Here is a 19,153-nt window from a genome sequence, read left to right on the forward strand (position 1 = left end):
ACATCATTGACAGTGAAGGGGAGCATGTTATCCCTGTACAAGATGATGAAGGTCAGTGACAGTGAAGGGGAGCATGTTATCCCTGTACAAGATGATGAAGGTCAGTGACAGTGAAGGGGAGCATGTTATCCCTGTACAAGATGATGAAGGTCAGTGACAGTGAAGGGAAGCATGTTATCCCTGTACAAGATGATGAAGGTCAGTGACAGTGAAGGGAAGCATGTTATCCCTGTACAAGATGATGAAGGTCATTGACAGTGAAGGGGAGCATGTTATTCCTGTGCAAGATAGTGAAGGGGAGCATGTTATCCCTGTACAAGATGATGAAGGTCAGTGACAGTGAAGGGGAGCATGTTATCCCTGTACAAGATGATGAAGGTCATTGACAGTGAAGGGGAGCATGTTATCCCTGTACAAGATGATGAAGGTCATTGACAGTGAAGGGGAGCATGTTATCCCTGTACAAGATGATGAAGGTCATTGACAGTGAAGGGGAGCATGTTATCCCTGTACAAGATGATGAAGGTCATTGACAGTGAAGGGGAGCATGTTATCCCTGTACAAGATGATGAAGGTCAGTGACAGTGAAGGGGAGCATGTTATCCCTGTACAAGATGATGAAGGTCAGTGACAGTGAAGGGGAGCAGGATGATGAACATCATTGACAGTGAAGGGGAGCATGTTATCCCTGTACAAGATGATGAAGGTCAGTGACAGTGAAGGGAAGCATGTTATCCCTGTACAAGATGATGAAGGTCATTGACAGTGAAGGGGAGCATGTTATCTCTGTACAAGATGATGAAGGTCATTGACAGTGAAGGGGAGCATGTTATCCCTGTACAAGATGATGAAGGTCATTGACAGTGAAGGGGAGCATGTTATCCCTGTACAAGATGATGAAGGTCATTGACAGTGAAGGGGAGCATGTTATCTCTGTACAAGATGATGAAGGTCAGTGACAGTGAAGGGAAGCATGTTATCCCTGTACAAGATGATGAAGGTCATTGACAGTGAAGGGGAGCATGTTATCCCTGTACAAGATGATGAAGGTCATTGACAGTGAAGGGGAGCATGTTATCTCTGTACAAGATGATGAAGGTCAGTGACAGTGAAGGGGAGCAGGATGATGAACATCATTGACAGTGAAGGGGAGCATGTTATCCCTGTACAAGATGATGAAGGTCATTGACAGTGAAGGGGAGCATGTTATCTCTGTACAAGATGATGAAGGTCATTGACAGTGAAGGGGAGCATGTTATCCCTGTACAAGATGATGAAGGTCAGTGACAGTGAAGGGAAGCATGTTATCCCTGTACAAGATGATGAAGGTCATTGACAGTGAAGGGGAGCACGTTATCTCTTTACAAGATGATGAAGGTCAGTGACAGTGAAGGGGAGCATGTTATCCCTGTACAAGATGATGAAGGTCATTGACAGTGAAGGGGAGCATGTTATCCCTGTACAAGATGATGAAGGTCATTGACAGTGAAGGGGAGCATGTTATCCCTGTACAAGATGATGAAGGTCAGTGACAGTGAAGGGGAGCATGTTATCCCTGTACAAGATGATGAAGGTCAGTGACAGTGAAGGGAAGCATGTTATCCCTGTACAAGATGATGAAGGTCATTGACAGTGAAGGGGAGCATGTTATCCCTGTACAAGATGATGAAGGTCATTGACAGTGAAGGGGAGCATGTTATCCCTGTACAAGATGATGAAGGTCATTGACAGTGAAGGGGAGCATGTTATCCCTGTACAAGATGATGAAGGTCAGTGACAGTGAAGGGGAGCAGGATGATGAACATCATTGACAGTGAAGGGGAGCATGTTATCCCTGTACAAGATGATGAAGGTCATTGACAGTGAAGGGGAGCATGTTATCCCTGTACAAGATGATGAAGGTCATTGACAGTGAAGGGGAGCATGTTATCTCTGTACAAGATGATGAAGGTCATTGACAGTGAAGGGGAGCATGTTATCTCTGTACAAGATGATGAAGGTCATTGACAGTGAAGTGTCTGGGGTAAACCATATTGGCTAAAGTTTGGGCCCATCATCAACCCCATGAATAATTTAAGGTAGAAATTGAAGAAGGGGCCAAAAATATTAAACAAGGAAAAAATAAGTTTTGTTGGTGTTATTTTTGCATAGGCCATAATAATCTCTCTATTGTAGATTTTTCAGCTAAAAACTTTGTTTCATTGAACAAACATTACTTCTTGGAAATGTGTATCTTCCTCTGATATGGTTCAAATTATTTCCAGATGCATTTAAGATATGCTATAATCTTACATCTAAACTTATGAGGATAGAAGCTTGATTATTTTCTTCAATTCATGTATATTTATAGATTATGATTTCTTTTTTTCTTTATTTATTTTATTTTGCTTTGTTGCTGTCTCCCGCATTAGCGAGGAAGCGCAAGGAAACAGACGAAAGAATGGCCCAACCCACCCACATACACATGTATATACATACACGTCCACACACGCAAATATACATACCTATACATCTCAATGTACACATATATATACACACACAGACATATACATATATATACACATGTACAAAATTCATACTGTCTGCCTTTATTCGTTCCCATCGCCACCTCGCCACACATAGAATAACAACCCCCTCCCCCTTCATGTGTGCGAGGTAGCGCTAGGAAAAGACAACAAAGGCCCCATTCGTTCACACTCAGTCTCTAGCTGTCATGTAATAATGCACCGAAACCACAGCTCCCTTTCCACATCCAGGCCCCACAGAACTTTCCATGGTTTACCCCAGGCGCTTCACATGCCCTGGTTCAATCCATTGACAGCACGTCAACCCCGGTATACCACACCATTCCAATTCACTCTATTCCTTGCACACCTTTCACCCTCCTGCATGTTCAGGCCCCGATCACTCAAAATCTTTTTCACTCCATCTTTCCACCTCCAATTTGGTCTCCCACTTCTCCTCGTTTCCTCCACCTCTGACACATATATTCTCTTGGTCAATCTTTCCTCACTCATTCTCTCCATGTGACCAAACCATTTCAAAACACCCTCTTCTGCTCTCTCAACCACACTCTTTTTATTTCCACACATCTCTCTTACCCTTACATTGCTTACTCGATCAAACCACCTCACACCACATATTGTCCTCAAACATCTCATTTCCAGCACATCCACCCTTCTGCGCACAACTCTATCCATAGCCCATGCCTCGCAACCATACAACATTGTTGGAACCACTATTCCTTCAAACATACCCATTTTTGCTTTCCGAGATAATGTTCTCGACTTCCACACATTCTTCAAGGCTCCCAGGATTTTCACCCCCTCCCCCACCCTATGATTCACTTCCGCTTCCTGGTTCCATCCGCTGCCAGATCCACTCCCAGATATCTAAAACACTTCACTTCCTCCAGTTTTTCTCCATTCAACCTTACCTCCCAATTGACTTGACCCCCAACCCTACTGTACCTAATAACCTTGCTCTTATTCACATTTACTCTTAACTTTCTTCTTTCACACACTTTACCAAACTCAGTCACCAGCTTCTGCAGTTTCTCACATGAATCAGCCACCAGCGTTGTATCATCAGCGAACAACAACTGACTCACTTCCCAAGCTCTCTCATCCACAACAGGCTGCATACTTGCCCCTCTTTCCAAAACTCTTGCAATCACCTCTCTAACAACCCCATCCATAAACAAATTAAACAACCATGGAGACATCACACACCTCTGCCGCAAACCTACATTTTTCTTATAAGTAGAATTACTATATAAACTCATACTTGACATGGTAATATTGATACATACTTTTTCTGACATCAAGACAGTATACTGATGATGGATGGGAAGATATAATACAATAACCTAACCCATTCGGTCATTGGACTCTTAAGGACTTTTGTGTTTATGTCTTTTATGCTTGGTCTGTGATAAAGTACAGAAGAATATTTGTGAGAAACCGTGGATAATGAGAACCTGCTGATAAAAATTGATAAGAATAAGTTAAGAAGATTGTATAGACTAAGATAATGCAGTGATTTACAAAGGGGGGCTTGATAATGGTACTTTAGATGATGAATGGTGAAAGATGAATTTTTCCTTGTGGATCTTGAAGCTGAAGATTGACTTGGTATCCTTGAGTTTTTTTAATTTTATTTAAGCAATAATAACTTGATTGCCTATCTGATCCAATTAACTTTCACATTCCTGCAATAATAATGCCTGAAGTAAGAAAAGGAAGTGATATATGGATTTTGATATACAGTAAATCCTCGATCTAATGGACTAATCAGGGGAGGTGGTGTTCGTTAATGCCGAAAGTCCGTTAAATTGAGAATGTAACCAATGAGCCATTTTTTAATACAGTAATGCGATGTACAGGTCACATGCTTTCTTGTAACTCCTCTATCACTTGATGCCATTTTGAGTGGTAAGGATTGCAAAATTATTTGCTAAAGTCACAGTTCTCTGTATACACCCTAACCGCATGGTAGCTTGAGGCAGACTGAGACCGAAACAAAGCAAGTACACCCCACACTTCCAAAAAGAAGTGCAATATGAAATGTGCATGATGGGACATTTGAGATTTATTTTTTCAGATTCTTTTAATCACTATTGATTAATGTATTATTATTAGCCTGGTCAGTTAAGTCCAGAATCTGATAAATTGGGGTCTGTTAAATCGAGTGTTTACTGTAGTATCATATGATTTGTCACATCTCTGAAATGTTAATATTTAGCTCAGAATTAAGTTTTGAATATAAGGAACATGGGTTTTATCTGTTAAGATATTAAAACACTTAGTGAGTAAAAGACAGATGGTATGAATAAAGAGTATGTCTCAAGACTAGAAACATTACTAGAAAGTAGTATGGTTTTTAACATAATCCTATTGGGATTAGTTCTATTCATCCTTTACTCTGATATAATGAAGTTAAAGGGTTCAGCTATTGTATCATTATGTAAATGAAGAGTGGGTGTTACTGGACCCTACCAGCTTTTAAGTTACACCACAAGTGAAGAGTCACCTTTGACAAGGAGAATGGTCTTGTCAAAGAACTTCTCACTACAAAGGTGTCTACATTTCATTGATTTTGGAAATTGTGTAGCCTTGGGCTGCAGGAACCTTTAGAACAGTCTTGACGAATTGAAAAGTTTGAATGAATGGAAAAACCAACATCCTTTTTTTTTAAGTCTGCTTTATATAGCCTAAAGTTTGCTTTATATGGTATTAGAAATGCTTGTTGATATCATGAAGGATATTCTAAACCTAGGCTATACCTTTCTTCCATAATCAATTAGAGCCAGATGGTGAATATCATATATGGTATCCCAGGCTTAACCTTTCTTCCCTGATGAGTTAGAGCCAAATGATTTACTTTGATTGTTGATTATAAGAAGGTTACCTTGAGATTCTCTTCTTTTATCAGTACAGACTGAAAAGTCGGTTTACCTTTATGTGATTTTGGTAAATTGGAAAAGTTTTTGGGGATTACATGCTAGGAGATTCCCGCAAATATATATATTTTTTAAGGATCTACTGTTTTCATTTGTATGAATGAATTTATGAAATTTGCATTGAACTGAAGAGAGTCTGGTCTAAACTTCTCTTATATCTGAATAATCAGTATTCCTGTCATCATAAGTAATTTCATGACTCATGACAAATCTAATTTCAAGTTATAATTGTATTTTTCAGTAAAACACCTGAGACTGTCATCACTGGCTTGATACCATTCACCACATATGAGTTCAGTGTAAGGGCTCATGAATCAGACAAGATATATGGCCCATTTAGTCGTCCAGTACAGGCCATAACAATGGGAAACAGTAAGTAATCACATTTTGTCTTGCTCCCATGTTAGTAAGTTAGTGCCAGTGACAGATGAAGAAGAGCCAAGTCCATTCACATCCATTCTCTAACTGTCACATGTAATGCACTGAAACCGCAGATCCCTATCCACAATCATGCCTCACAGACCTTTCCATGGTTTATCCTGGATGCTTCACATGCCCTGGTTCAGTCTGACCGCACGTTGACCCCTGTATTCTACGTTATTCCAGTTCACTCTGTCTCATGCAGGCCCCAGTTGTTAAAAAATTTTTCACTCCATCCTTCTGTCTCCAAATTGGTCTTCCTGTTGTCATTACACATATATCGTCTTAGTCGACTTTTCCTCACTCATTCTCTCAATATGTCCACACCATTTCAACTTACCCTATTCATATGTGTCAACCACACTCTTTTTTATTACCACAACGTTCTCCAAACTTTCATTACTTACTTGACCAAACCACCTCACATCACATATTATCCTGAAACATTTTGTTTCCAACACATCCACCCTCCTTTGCACAGCCTTATATGTAGCCCATGCCTTGCATCTCTACCATATTGCTGGAACTACTATACTTATAACATACCTATTCATGCCCTCCCAGGAGGTTAAAAGACACACACACAAGACTTCTAGTGTTTTTACGTTTGTCCCAACCTCATCTCGATGGGGGTAGCATGGACTTGAATCTCACATGGCTCTGATAGTGTGACTTGTCGATGGACAGACAGATGTATATACACTGACAGGGGGGTTCAAACCCTGGGTATAGCATCTGGCTGTCTCAGCTACATAGAGGTTAAAAGACACACACACCAGACTTCTAGGGTTTTTACGTGTGTCCCAACCTCATCTCGGTTGGGGAAGCATGGACTTTAATCTCACACAGCTCCAATGGTGTGACAAAAATGTTGATGGACGGACAAATGTATATACACCAACGGAGGGATTCTAACCCTGGATAGGGCATCTGGCTCCTTTGGCCACACAGAGGTTAAAACACACACACATACACACACACTAGACTTCTAGTGTTTTTACGTGTGTCCCATCCTCATCTCGGTGGGGTAGCATGGACTTTAATCTCATATTGCTCTGATGGTGTGACAAATGTGACTATGGACAGACAAATATATGTACACCAATAGAGGGATTTGAACCTTGGGTAGGGTATCTGGCTGCCTGGGCCACATGGAGGTTAAAAGATACACACATTAGACTTCTAGTGTTGTTAGTGTGCCTCAACCTCATCTCAGTTGGGGTAGCATGGACTTTAATCTCACGTGGCTTTGATGGTGTGATGAATATGTCGATGGACAGACAAATGTATATACATCATCAAAGGGATTTGAACCCTGGGTAGGGTGTGTGGCTGCCTCGGTCACACAGAGGTTAAAAGACACACAGACTAGACTTCTAGTGTTTTTATGTGTTCCAATCTCATCTCGGTGGGGGTAGCTTGGACTTCAGTATCACACGGCTTCAATGTTGTCACAAATATGTCAATGAACAGACAAGTATGCATACACCAATAGAGGGATTTGAACCCTGGGTAGGGCATCTGGCTGCTTGGGCCTCACGTAGGTTAAAAGATGCACACTCTAGACTTGTAGTGTTTTTACATGTGTCCCAACCATCAGAGCTGCATGAGATTAAAGTCCATGCTGTCCCCACTGAGATAAGGTTGACATAAAAAACTAGAAGTTTAGTGTGTGTGTCTCTTAACATCTGTGTGGCTAAGGCAGGCAGATGCCCTTTGCAGTGTTTGAATCCCTCTGTTAGTTTATATACATTTGTTTGTCCATCAGCATATTTGTCACGCCATCAAAGCCACATGGGAATAAAGTCCATGCTACCCCCACCGAGATGAGGTTGGGACACACTTAAAATTTAGATACTGTAAGTCTAGTGTGTGTGTTTGTTGACCTCTGTGTGGCCGAAGTAGACAGAAGCCCTACCCAGGGTTAGAATCCTTTTGATGGTGTACATACACTTGTCAGTCCATTGACATATTTGTCACTCCATCAGAGCCGTGTGAGATTAAAGTCCATGCTACCCCAACTGAAATGAGGTTGGGACACAAGTAAAACCACTATAATTCTAATGTGTGTGTCTTTTAACCATGGTGTGGCAGCCAGATGCTCTGCCCAGGATTCGAATCCCTCTGTTGGTGTATATGCATTTATTTGTCCATCAACATATTTGTCACACCATTGGAGCTGCGTAAGATTAAAGCCCATGCTGTCCCCACTGAGATGTGGTTGGGACCCGCATAAAAACAGTAGAAGTCTAGTGTATGTGTCTTTTAACCTCCGTGTAGCCGAGGCTGCCAGATGCCTTACCCAGGGTTTGAATCCCTCTGTTGGTGTATATACATTTGTCTTTCCACTGACATATATACATATGTACTTATTCATACTTGTTCACCTTTATTCATTCCTTATTCCACCCTGCCCCACAGAAAACAGTACAAATGCATGAAGGAATAGAAAAATTGCCACTCCATGTGTCAAGAAGATAGCAGAGAGGTAGCGCCAGGAAACAGACAAAGGAAGGCCATATTTGTTCACATCCATACACGAGCTATCATGTGTAATGCACTGAAACCACAGCTTCCCATTTGCATTCAAGCCACGCAGACCTTTTCATGGTTTACCCAGGACATTTTATATGCCATAGTTAAGTCCATTTATGACATGTTGACCCTAGTATACCACATTTCTTCCAATTCACTCTTTTCATGTGCATCTTTCACCCTCCTGCATATTCAGGCCCTTATCACTCAAAATAATTTGCACTCTGTCCTTCCATCTTCAATTTAGTGTTCTGGTTCTCTTTGTTCCCTCCACTTCTGACACATATATCCTCTTTGCCAACCTTTCTGCACCCATTCTCTCCATATGTCCAAACCATTTCAACATACCATCTTCTGCTTCTTCAGCCACAATCATAGATCCACACATTTCTCTTACCCTTGCCTTACTTACTCAATCAATCCTCCGTACATCACATATTGTCCTCACACATTTCATTTCCAACATATCCTTTCTCCTCCTTATGACCCTACCTATAGCCCAAGCCTCAAAACCATATGACATTTTTGGAACTACTATTCCTTCAAACAATACCCATTTCTGTTTGAGATAACATTCTCTCTTTCCACTCATTCTTCATTGCTCCCAGAACCTTCATCCCCTCCCCCATCCTGTGGCTCACTTCTGCTTCCATGGTTCCATTTGCTGCCCAGATATCTAAAACACTTCACTACTACCAATTTTTCTCCATTCAGACTCACATCCATACTATATTATCACTCAACCCTGCTGAACCTTATAACCTTGCTCTTATTCACATTTACTCTCAACATTCTCCATTCACTCACTTTTCCAAACTCAGTCACCAACTTCTGCAGTTTCTCACCTCAATCAGCCACCAGTGCTATGTCATCAGTGAACAACAACTGGTTTACTTCCTAGGGTCTCTCATCCCCAACAGACTGCATACTCACTCCTCTCTCCAAAACTCTTGCATTTATCTCCTTAACCACCCTATCTATAAACAAATTAAACAATGATGGTGACATCACACAGCTATGCTGTAGACCATCCTTTACTGGGTACCAATCACTCTTCTCTCTTCCTGCTGGTACACATGCCTTACACCCTTGATGAAAACATCTCACTGCTTTTAGCAGCTTATGTCCTACACCATATATTCTTGAGGCCCTCCACAAAGCATCTTTGTTAACCCTATCATGTGCCTTCTCCAGATCCATAAATGCCACATACAGATCCACAAGTTCTTATAAGTATTTTTCACTCACATTCCTCAAAGCAAATACCTGATCCAAATATCCTCTACCACTACTGAAATGACACTGCTCCTCCCCAATCTGATGCTCTGTACTTGCCTTCACCCTCTTAATCAATACCCTTCCATATGTTTTTCCAGGTATACTCAACAAACATATGCTTCTGTAGATTGAACATTCACCTTTATTCCCTTTGCCTTTATACAATGGCACTCTACATGTATTCCTCAAATCGTCAGGCACTTCACTGTGATCCTTTACCATTCTACACTCAGTCTCCTGGTTTTCCTTCACACAACTCTATTTGCCAAGCTCACTTACTTTCACCACTCTTTTCTCCTGATATTTTCTCCTATTTTTTGAAAGCCTCTACAAATCTTCACCCTCACCTCTTGTATTTAAAATTCTAAAAGGGGAGACAGAGGAAGGAGTCATGTGGGGAGTGCTCATCCTCCTCGAAGTCTCAGACTGGGGTGTCTCAATGTGTGTGGATGTAACCAAGATGAGAAGAAAGGAGAGATAAGTAGTATGTTTGAGGAAAGGAACCTAGATGTTTTGGCTCTGAATGAAATGAAGCTCAATGGTAAAGGGGAAGAGCGGTTTGGGAATGTCTTGGGAGTAAAGTCAGGGGTTGATAAGAGGACAAGAGCAAAGGAAGAAGTAGCACTTCTCCTGAAGTAGGAGTTGTGGGAGTATGTGATAGAGTGTAAGAAAGTAAACTCTAGATTGATGTGGGTAAAACTGAAAGTGGATGGAGAGAGATGGATGATTATTGGTGCCAATGCACCTAGTCATGAGAAGGAAGATCATGAGAGGCAAGTGTTTTGGGAGCAGCTGTGTGAGTGTGTGTAAGCAGCTTTGATGCACGAGACTGGGTTATAGTGATGGGTGCTTTGAATGCGAAGGTGAGTAATGTGGCAGGTGAGGGTATAATTGGTGTACATGGGGTGTTCAGTGTTGTAAATGGAAATGGTCAAGAGCTTGTGTTGTGTGCTGAGAAAGGACTGGTGATTGGGGATACCTGGTTTAAAAAGAGAGAGATAAGTATACATATGTGAGAAGGAGAGATGGTCAAAGGGCATTATTGGATTATGTGTTAATTGACTGGCATGTAAAAGAGAGGCTTTTGGATGTAAATGTTCTGAAAGGGGTAGCTGGAGGGATGTCTGATCACTATCTTGTGGAGGAGAAGGTGAAGATTTATAGAGGTTTTCAGAAAAGAAGAGAGAATGTTAGGGAGAAGAGTGTGGTGAGAGTAAGTGAGCTTGGAAAGGAGACTTGTGTGGGGAAGTACCTTGAGAGATTGAGTGTAGAATGGCAAGAGGTGAAAGCAAATGACATGAAGGGATTAGGTGAGGAACGGGATGTATTTAGAGAAGCAGTGATGGCTTTTGCAGAAGATGCATGTGGCATGAGAAAGGTGGGAGGTGGGGAGATTAGAAAGGTAAGTGAGTGGTGGGATTAAGAAGTAAGGTTGTTAGTGAAAGAAAAGAGAGGCGTTTGGACGATTTTTGCAGGGAATGAGTGCAAATGACTGGGAGATGTATAAAAGAAAGTGGCAGTAGGTCAAGAGGAAGGTGCAAGAGGTGAAAAAGAGGGCAAATGAGAGATGGGATGAGAGTATCATTAAATTTTAGGGAGAATAAAAAGATGTTCTGGAGGGAGGTAAATAATGTGTGTAAGGCAAGAGAACAAATGGGAACATCTGTGAAGGGGGCAAATGGGAAGGTGATAACAAGTAGTGATGAAGTGAGAAGGAGATGGAGGGAGTATTTTGAAAGTCTGTTGAATGTGTTTGATGATAGAATGGCAGATATAGGGTGTTTAGATCAGGGTGGTGTGTGAAGTGAGGGGGTCAGGGAGAATGGTTTGGTAAAATAAGAAGTAGTGAAAGCTTTGTAGAAGATAAAAGCTGGCAAAGCGGTGGGTTTGGATTGTATGGCAGTGGAATTTATTAAGAAGGGGTGACTGTGTTGTTGATTGATTGGTAAGGATTTTAAATGTATGTATGGATCATGGTGAAGTGCCTGAGGATTGGCAGAATGTTTACAATGGCAAAGGGGACAAAGGCATAAGTTTGTTGAGTATTCCTGGGAAATTATATGGGAGGGTATTGATTGAAAGGGTAAAGGCATGTACAGAGTATCAGATTGGGGATGAGCAGTGTGGTTTCCAAAGTGGTAGAGGATGTGTGGATCAGGTGTTTGCTTTGAAGAATGTATGTGAGAAAAGCTTAAAAAACAAATGGATTTGTATGTATCATTTATGGATCTGGAGAAGGCATATGGTAGATTTGATAGATATATGGAAGGTTTTAAGAGAATATGGTGTGGGAGGTAAGTTGCTAGAAGTAGTGAAAAGGTTTTACCAAGGACATAAGGCATATGTGTGAGTAGAAAGAGAGGAAAGTGATTGGTTCTCGATGAATGTTGGTTTGCAGCAGGGGTGCATGATGTCTCCATTTTCATTCAATTTGCTTATAGATGGGGTGGTTAGGGAAGTGAATGCAAGAGTTTTTGAGAGAGGGGCAAGTATGCTGTCTGTTGTGGATGAGAGGGTCTTGAGGAGAGTCATTTGTTGTTCTCTGATGATACAGTGGTGGTGGTTGCTTCGGGTGAGAAACTGCAGAGGTTGGTGATTGAGTTTGGTAAAGTATGTGAAGGAGAAAGTTGAGAGTAAATTTGAATAAGAGCAAGGTTGTTAGGTTCAGTAGGGTTGAGGGGCAAGTTGATTGGGAGGTAAGTTTGAATGGAGAAAAACTGGAGGATGTGAAGTGTTTTAGATATCCGGGAGTGGACTTAGCAGCAGATGAAACCATGGAAGAGGAAGTGAGTCACAGGGTGGGGTAGGGGGTGAAGGTTCTAGGAGCATTGAAGAATTTGTGGAAGGAGAGAATGTTATCTTTGAGAGCAAAAATGGGCAAGGTTGAAGGAATAGTGGTTCCAACAATGTTATATGGCTGCAAGTCATGGGCTATAGATTGGTTTGGATGGAGGAGGGAGATGTGTTGGAAATGAAATGTTTGAGAACAATATGTGGTGTGAGGTGGTTTGATCGAGGGTGTGAGAGATGTGTGGTAATAAAAAGAGTATGGTTGAGAGAGCAGAAGATGGGGTATTGAAATGGTTTGGACGTATGGAGAGAATGAGTGAAGAAAGATTGACAAAGAGGATATATTTGTCAGAGGTGGAGGGAATGAGAAGCAGGAGACCAAATTGGAGGTGGAAAGATGGAGTGAAAAAGATTTTGCGCAATCGGGGCCTGAACATCCAGGAGGGTGAAAGGCATACAAGGAATAGAATGAATTGGAACGATGTGGCATACCAGGTTCGACGTGCTGTCAGTAGATTGAACCAGGGCATGTGGGGTAATCCATGGAAAGTTTTGTAGGGCCTGGATGTGGAAAGGGAGCTGTGGTGTCAGCGAATTACACATGACAGCTAAAGACCGAGTGTGAACGAATGTGGCCTTTTTGTCATTTCCTGGTGCTACCTTGCTGGAGGGGTGGGGGTGGGGGGGGGGGGGGTGTTCCCTTTGTGGCGGGGTGGTGTCAGGAATGGATGAAGGCAGCAAGTATGAATACGTACATGTGTATATGTCTATGTGTGTATATGTATGTATATATGTTGATATGTAATGTATGTATATGTTCATATATGAAGGTTTATGTATATATATATATATATATATATATATATATATATATATATATATATATATTTCTTTCTTTTCTTTCAAACTATTCGCCATTTCCCGCATTAGCGAGGTAGTGTTAAGAACAGAGGACTGGGCCTTGAGGGAATACCCTCACCTGGCCCAATTCTCTGTTCCTTCTTTTGGAAAACTAAAAAAAAAACGAGAGGGGAGGATTTCCATATATATATATATATATATATATATATATATATGTGTGTGTGTGTGTGTGTGTGTGTGTGTGTGTATGAGTAGTTGGCCCATTTTTTTTTTCTTTCTTTGAGTCACCTTGCTGATGCGGGAAATGGCAATTAGGTATTATAATAATCTTCTTGAAGGCTCAGATTGGGGTGCCTAACTGTGTGTGGATGTAAACAAGATAAGAAAAAAGGTGAGATAATGAGTATGTTTGTGAAAAGGAACCTAGATGTTTTGGTTCTGAGTGAAACGAAGCTCAAGGGTAAAAGGGAAGAGTGGTTTGGGAAGGTTGTGGGAGTGAAGTCAGGGGTTGGTGAGAGAACAAGATCAAAGGAAGGAGTAACACTGCTCCTGAAGAAGGAATTGAGGGAGTATGTGATGGAGTGTAAGAAAGTAAACTGTAGATTTATATGGGTAAAACTGAAAGTGGATGGAGAGAGATGGGTGATTATTGGTGCCTATGCACCTGGTCATGAGAAGAAAGATCATGAGAGGCAAGTGATTTGGGTGCAACTGAGTGAGTGTCTTAGCAGCTTTGATGCATGAGACTGGGTTATAGTGATGGGTAATTTGAATGCAAAGGTGAGTAATGTGGTAGTAGAGGGTATAATTGGTGTCCATGGGGTGTTCAGTGTTGTATATGGAAATGGTGAAGAACTTGTAGATTTGTGTGCTGAAAAGGGACTGATCATTGGGAATACCAGGATTAAAAGAGATATACATAAGTATATGTATGTAAGTAGGAGAGATGGCCAGAGATCATTATTGGATTAGGTGTTAATTGATAGGCGTGTGAAAGAGAGACTTTTGGATGTTAATGTGCTGAGAGGGGCAAGTGGAGGGATGTCTGATCATTATCTTGTGGAGGTGAAGCTGAAAATTTGTAGAGGTTTTCAGAAAAGAAGAGAGAATGTTGGGGTGAAGAGAGCAGTGAGAGTGAGCTTGGAAAAGAGATTTGTGTGAGTAAGTACCAGGAGAGATTGAGTGCAGAATGGAAAAAGGTGAGAACAAATGACATAAGGGGAGTGGAGGAGGAATGGGATGTATTTAGGGAAGCAGTAATGGCTTGCACAAAAGATGCATGTGGCATGAGAAAGGTGGGAGGTGGGCAGATTATAAAGGGTAGTGAGTGGTGGGATGAAGTAAGATTGTTAGTGAAAGAGAGGAGAGAGGCATTTGGACAATTTTTGCAGGGAAATAGTGCAAATGACTGTTAGTTGTATAAAAGAAAGAGGCAGTAGGTCAAGAGGAAGGTGCATTAGGTGAAAAAGAGGGCAAGTGAGAGTTGGGGTGAGAGAGTATCGTTAAATTTTAGAGAATTAAAAGAAGCCTGATCCATTCCTGTCACCACCCCGCTACTTATGAAATAACCCCCCCCCCCACACACACACACACACTCACCACCACCACGCAAGGTAGTGCTAGGAAAAGACGACAAAGGCCACATTCGTTCACAGTCAGTCTCTAGCTGTCATGTGTAGTACATCGAAACCGTAGCTTCCTTTCCACATCCAGGCCCCAAAAAACTTTCCATGGTTTGTCCCAGACACTTCACATGCCCTGGTTTAATCCATTACAGCACGTTGATCCTGGTATACTACATTGTTCCAATTCACTCTATTCTTTGCATACCTTTCAACCTCCTATATGTTCAGGCAATTGCTCAAAATTTTTTTCACTCCATCCTTCTACCTCCAATTTGGTCTCCCACTTATCCTCATTCCCTCTACCTCTGACTCATATATCCTCTTTGTCAATCTTTCCTCACTCATTCTCTCCATGTGATCAAACCATTTCAACATTTTATTACCACGCATCTCTCTTACCCTTTCATTACTTACTCAATGAAACCAGCTCACACCACATATTGTCCTCAAACATTTCATTTCCAACACATCCACCCTCCTCCACAGAACCCTGCCTATAGCCCATGTCTTGCTACCATATAACGTTGTTGGAACCACTATTTCTTCAAACATACCCATTTTGGCTCTCCGAGATAACTTTTTCACCTTCCACATTTTCATCAATGCTCCCAGAACCTTCGCCCCTTCCCCCACCCTGTGACTCACTTCCACTTCCATGGTTCTGTCTACTGCTAAATCCACTCCCAGATATCTAAAACACTTCACTTCCTCTAGTTTTTCTCCATTTAAACTTACCTCTTAATTAACTTGTCCCTCAACCCTACTGAACCTAATAACCTTGCACGTAATCACATTTACTCTTAGTTTTCTTCTTTTACACACTTTACCAAACTCATTCACCAACTTCTGCAGTTTCTCACCCGAATCAGCCACCAGCACTTTATCATCAGCAAACAACTGAGTCATTTCCCAAACACTCTCATCCACAACGGATGGACTGCTGCTTGCCCGTCTCTCCAAAACTCTTGCATTCACTTCCTTAACCACCCCATCCATAAATGAATTAAACAACCATGGAGACATCATGCACCCCTGCCACAAACTGACATTTACTGGGAACCAATCACTTTCCTCTCTTCCTACTTGAACACACACCTTACATCCTTGGTAAAAACTTTTCACCGCTTCTGGCAACTCACCTCCCACACCATATTCTCTTAATACCTTCCACAGAGCATCTCTATCAACCCTATCATATGCCATCTCCACATCTAAAAATGCTACGTACAAGTACATCTGTTTTTCTAAGTATTTTCACATACATTCTTCAAAGCCAACACGTGATCCACACATTGTCTACCAATTCCCATATAATTTCCCAGGAATACTCAGCAAACATATATACCTCTCTAATTTGAACATTCAACTTTATCCCCTTTGCCTTTGTACAGTGGCACTATGCGTACATTCCACCAATCCTCAGGCACTTCACCATGAACTATACATACATTGAATATCCTTACCAACCAATCAATGACACAGTCACCCCTTTATTGATAAATTCCACTGCAATAGTATCCAAACCTGCCGCCTTGCTGGCTTTCATATTCTGCAAAGCTTTCACTACCTCTTCTATGTTTACCAAACCATTCTCCCTTTCCCTCTCACTTCGCACACCACCTTGACCAAGACACCCTATATCTGCCACTCTATCATCAAACACATTGAACAAAACTTCAAGATACTCACTCCATCTCCTTCTCATTTCAACACTTCTTGTTATTAGCTTCCCATTAGCTCCCTTCACCGATGTTCCCATTTGTTCTCTTGTCTTATGCGCTTTATATACCATCTTCCAGAACATCTTTTTATTCTCCCTAACATTTAATGATACTCGCTCATCCCCAACTCTCATTTGCCCTCTTTTTCACCTCTTGCACCTTTCTCTTGACCTCCTGCCACTTTCTTTTTTACATCTCCCAGTCATTTGTACTTCTTCCCTGCAAAGATCATCCAAATGCCTCTCTCTTCTTTTTCACTAACAATCTTACTTCTTCATCGCACCACTCACCTCCCACCTTTCTCATGCCAGAAACATCTTTTGTGCAAGCCATCACTGCTTCCCTAAAATACATCCCATTTCTTCCTCACTCCACCTTTTGCCATTCTGCACTCAATCTTTCCTTTAACGTCCTCACTCATGTCTCCATTCCAAGCTCACTTACTCTCACCACTCTCTTCTCCTCAACATTCTTCTTTTCTGAAAACCTCTACAAATATTCACTTTTGCCTCCACAAGATAATGATCAGACATCCCTCCAGCTGCCCCTCTCAGCACATTAACATCCAAAAGTTTCTTTCACATGCCTATCTATTAACACCTAATCCAATAATGCTCTTTGGCCATCTCTCCTACTTACATATGTATGCATATGGATATCCCTCTTTTTAAACCAGGTATTCCTAATCACCAGTCCTTTTTCAGCACAGAAATCTACAAGCTCTTCACCATTTCCATTTACATCACTGAACATTGCATGTACACCAGTTATACCCTCAACTGCCACATTACTCACCTTTGCATTCAAATCACCCATCACTATAACCCAGTCTCATGCATCAAAGCTGCTAACACACTCACTCAGCTGCTCCCAAATCACTTGCCTCTCATGATCTTTCTTCTCATGACCAGGTGCATAGGCACCAATAATCACCCATCTCTCTCAATCCACTCTACTTTCAGTTTTACCCATATCAGTCTAGAGTTTACTTTCTTACACTATCACATACCACTCCTGTTTCAGAAGTAGTGCTACTCCTTCCTTTGCTCTTGTCCTCTCAACATCCTCTCACCAATCCCTGACTTTCCTCCCAAGACATTCCTAAACCACTCTTCCCCTTTACCCTTGAGCTTCATTTCACTCAGAGCCAAAACATCCAGGTTCCTTTCCTCAAACACACTACCTATCTCTCATTTTTTCTCATTTTGGTTACATCCACACACATTTAGACACCCCAATCTGAGCCTTCGAGGAGGATGAGCACTCCCTGCATGACTCCTTCTTCTGTTTCCCCTTTTAGAAATTTAAAATACAAGTAATGTGTGTGTGTGTGTGTGTGTGTGTGTGTGTGTGTGTGTGTGTGTGTGTGTATTATTATCATTATTATACATAATTGCTGTCTGCCATGTGAGGTAGCGCCAGGAAACATACGAAGAGTGGCCCATCCACTTATATACACGTATATATACATAAACACCCACATCCGCACATGGGTATGTTTGAAGGAATAGTGGTTCCAACAATGTTGTATGGTTGCGAGGCATGGGCTATGGATAGAGTTGTGCGCAGGAGGATGAATGTGCTGGAAATGAGATGTTTGAGGACAATATGTGGTGTGAGGTGGTTTGATTGAGTAATTAATGTAAGGGTAAGAGATGTGTGGAAATAAAAAGAGCGTGGTTGAGAGAGCAGAAGAGAATGTTTTGAAATGGTTTGGGCACATGGAGAGAATGAGTGAGGAAAGGTTGACCAAGAGGATATATGTGTCGGAGATGGAGGGAATGAGAAGTGGGAGACCAAATTGGAGGTGGAAAGATGAAGTGAAAAAGATTTTGAGTGATCGGGGCCTGAACATGCAGGAGGGTGAAAGGCGGGCAAGGAATAGAGTGAATTGGATCGATGTGGTATACCGGGGTTGACGTGCTGTCAAAGGATTGAATCAGGGCATGTAAAGCGTCTGGGGTAATCCATGGAAAGTTGTGTGGGGCCTGGATGTGGAAAGGGAGCTGTGGTTTCGGGCATTATTACATGACAGCTAGAGACTGAGTGTGAACGAATGTGGCCTTTGTTGTCTTTTCCTAGCACTACCTCGCACACATGAGGGGGGAGGGGGATGTTATTCCATGTGTGGCGAGGTGGTGATGGGAATAAATAAAGGCAGATAGTATGAATTATGTACATGTGTATATATGTATATGTCTGTGTGTGCATATATATGTGTACATTGAGATGTATAGGTATGTATATTTGCGTGTGTGGACGTGTATGTATGTACATGTGTATGGGGGTGGGTTGGACCATTTCTTTCGTCTGTTTCCTTGCGCTACCTCGCAAATGTGGGAGACAGCGACAAAGCAAAATAATAATGACAATGATGATAATAATATATATATGTATATATATATATATATATATATATATATATATATATATATATATATATATATATATATATATATATA

At 41.5% G+C, this 19,153-nt stretch overlaps 1 protein-coding gene across 1 annotated transcript in view; it reads left to right on the plus strand.

Annotated features, from left to right (window-relative positions):
* The window catches only part of LOC139764751 (protogenin-like), a 1,310,239-nt gene that overhangs the window by 1,027,980 nt on the left and 263,106 nt on the right, over nt 1–19,153 (plus strand). Inside the window, exon 22 of the mRNA XM_071691615.1 lies at nt 5,703–5,833. Coding sequence (XP_071547716.1) covers nt 5,703–5,833 — 131 coding nt within the window. The remainder of the gene's footprint in view (nt 1–5,702; nt 5,834–19,153) is intronic.

The sequence above is a fragment of the Panulirus ornatus genome, chromosome 51 (genome assembly GCF_036320965.1).
Source record: "Panulirus ornatus isolate Po-2019 chromosome 51, ASM3632096v1, whole genome shotgun sequence".
NCBI lineage: Eukaryota > Metazoa > Arthropoda > Malacostraca > Decapoda > Palinuridae > Panulirus > Panulirus ornatus.